General features: G+C 34.8%; 1 protein-coding gene across 3 annotated transcripts; it reads left to right on the top strand.

Annotated features, from left to right (window-relative positions):
* Positions 1 to 1,087, top strand: LOC109166998 (miraculin-like). Of its 3 annotated transcripts, XM_019315897.1 has the most exons (3): positions 1 to 483; positions 690 to 921; positions 961 to 1,087. In XM_019315897.1, exons 1-3 carry the CDS (start codon positions 83 to 85, stop codon positions 979 to 981), a joined length of 654 nt encoding a protein of 217 aa, XP_019171442.1. In that variant the 5' UTR covers positions 1 to 82; the 3' UTR covers positions 982 to 1,087. The 3 variants fall into 3 exon arrangements, with proteins under 3 accessions (XP_019171442.1, XP_019171441.1, XP_019171440.1); XM_019315896.1 differs by having other exon boundaries at positions 1 to 474; positions 687 to 1,087; XM_019315895.1 differs by having other exon boundaries at positions 690 to 1,087.
* The last annotated feature ends 698 nt before the right edge of the window (positions 1,088 to 1,785 follow it).

The following is a 1,785-nucleotide window of genomic DNA, read 5'->3' as shown; positions in this document are numbered from 1 at the left end:
ACTCCTATAAACTCCGATCCACAATACTTCTTCCACATCTATTCTTACGAATATACAATATTTCCACAAAGTCATCTTTACAATGAACACACCATTATTGTTAATTTTCCTTTCTCTCTCCCTCTTCTCTCTCTTTCTATCCCAAGCAAAAGATGCACCAAACCCAGTCCTCGACATCAACGGTACGATGGTCCAAGAAGGTTTCATGTACTACGTCGTACCACTAGACCTAGAAGAGGCCGGCCTGGGGTTCAACCTCTTCTCTATCGGAATAGAGAACGCTTGTCCCAAGAGTGTCTTCCTAGCTGAGCCTTACTATTGGAGCTGCCTAATAGCCTTCCATTATCCTGTGAATCCCGACAACAAAGGTGTGATTCGGGAATGGACTGACTTAAACATTGAAATATTTTTCGACAAATACACCCGTCCTTGTCCGGAACCAAATTTATGGAAAATCGATGGCGATCCGTCGAGGTACGATGTTACTCATACAATGTCCCTATTTGGTAATAGTTGTTAGCTGATTATGACTATTAGTTGATAACATTAGCTGATTATAGAAATATATTTAATAAATTAAATGATAGTTGTTTGGTATAATTTATTTATTTTCACAAAAAGTTAATTGAAAGAGTTGTTTAACTTAAAGTTTAAGTTAACTTTAAGCTAACTATTTTATTAAACAGGGCTAATATTACGACGGGTGGAGAAAACGGGGATCTGAGCAGCTGGTTCAAGATCGTTAAAACCCAGAATGGCTACAAATTCATGTATTGTCCGTCGGTCTGCGATCACTATCGGGTTGTTTGCAAAGATGTTGGCATTTCGGAAACGGACGAGAGTCGTTTGGTTCTCAGCGATACCCCATTTGAGTTCACATTTAGGAGGCCAGAGACATTGGTAAATGATGTTGCCACACCTGTGGCACTGGATGCAATTGCTCCGAATCCTTCGATCCAGGACATTGAATCTATCATGTAATTCTTATTTTATGAATCAAACAATAAGTTGACTTTATCAACTTGTGTGAGATGGATCAGATTGATACGAAAATGTAATACTCTGTGCGTCTCATTTTATCTGTCCTACTTACTATTCATGTCAAATCAACTCTTTCGTCTTTGCATATTTCTATTAGCATTTTCTTATAATTTTTAAATTTGATTTTTTTGTGTTTAATAGTACTTCTAATGTAGTTTCTAAATATATAAATTTTACATAGTAATTATTAACTTAATATTATGAAAAATTAAATTGTAAATAACTCTACTCAACTCTCGTTAACTGAACCTGACACATAAAATGAGATGGATGGAGTACTTATATCCTCATCCCATTTTACGTCTTATTTTACTTTCTAATTTGTCCCAAAATAATGTCGTCTTTCTAAAATTGTACACTAATAAAATTAAGAGGTGAAAATGACATCAATTGTTAATAGAGGATACTTTAACCCATCCACTGCGACTCCAAATTTTAATGTTAAAGTACCACTTAAATTTTCAATTCTAAATTTTAGTGGTCTGTTCAGAAGATCGAACAGAGCCATTATCATGAAAATCGAGACCTTTCATGGGAGAAAACCTGGAAGCTGATATCAGATGAGAATGTATGTAAAAGTGTTGTATTCGATAATGATGTCTGGGAATACAGAATACCAAGACGGCAAGACACGAAGTAGAGTTCTAGTCTAATCCTTTATATAATAAAGCTATATGGTTTGGGAAATAATTAATGTTACAATTAATGCCACAACATCATTTATTATTAAAAAAAAAAAAGCAC

Source organism: Ipomoea nil, unplaced genomic scaffold (assembly GCF_001879475.1).
Source record: "Ipomoea nil cultivar Tokyo-kokei standard unplaced genomic scaffold, Asagao_1.1 scaffold3142, whole genome shotgun sequence".
In the NCBI taxonomy this organism is placed as follows: domain Eukaryota; kingdom Viridiplantae; phylum Streptophyta; class Magnoliopsida; order Solanales; family Convolvulaceae; genus Ipomoea; species Ipomoea nil.
The sequence above is the reverse complement of the archived record's forward strand: the minus strand, read 5'-3'. Positions and strand labels throughout refer to the sequence as shown.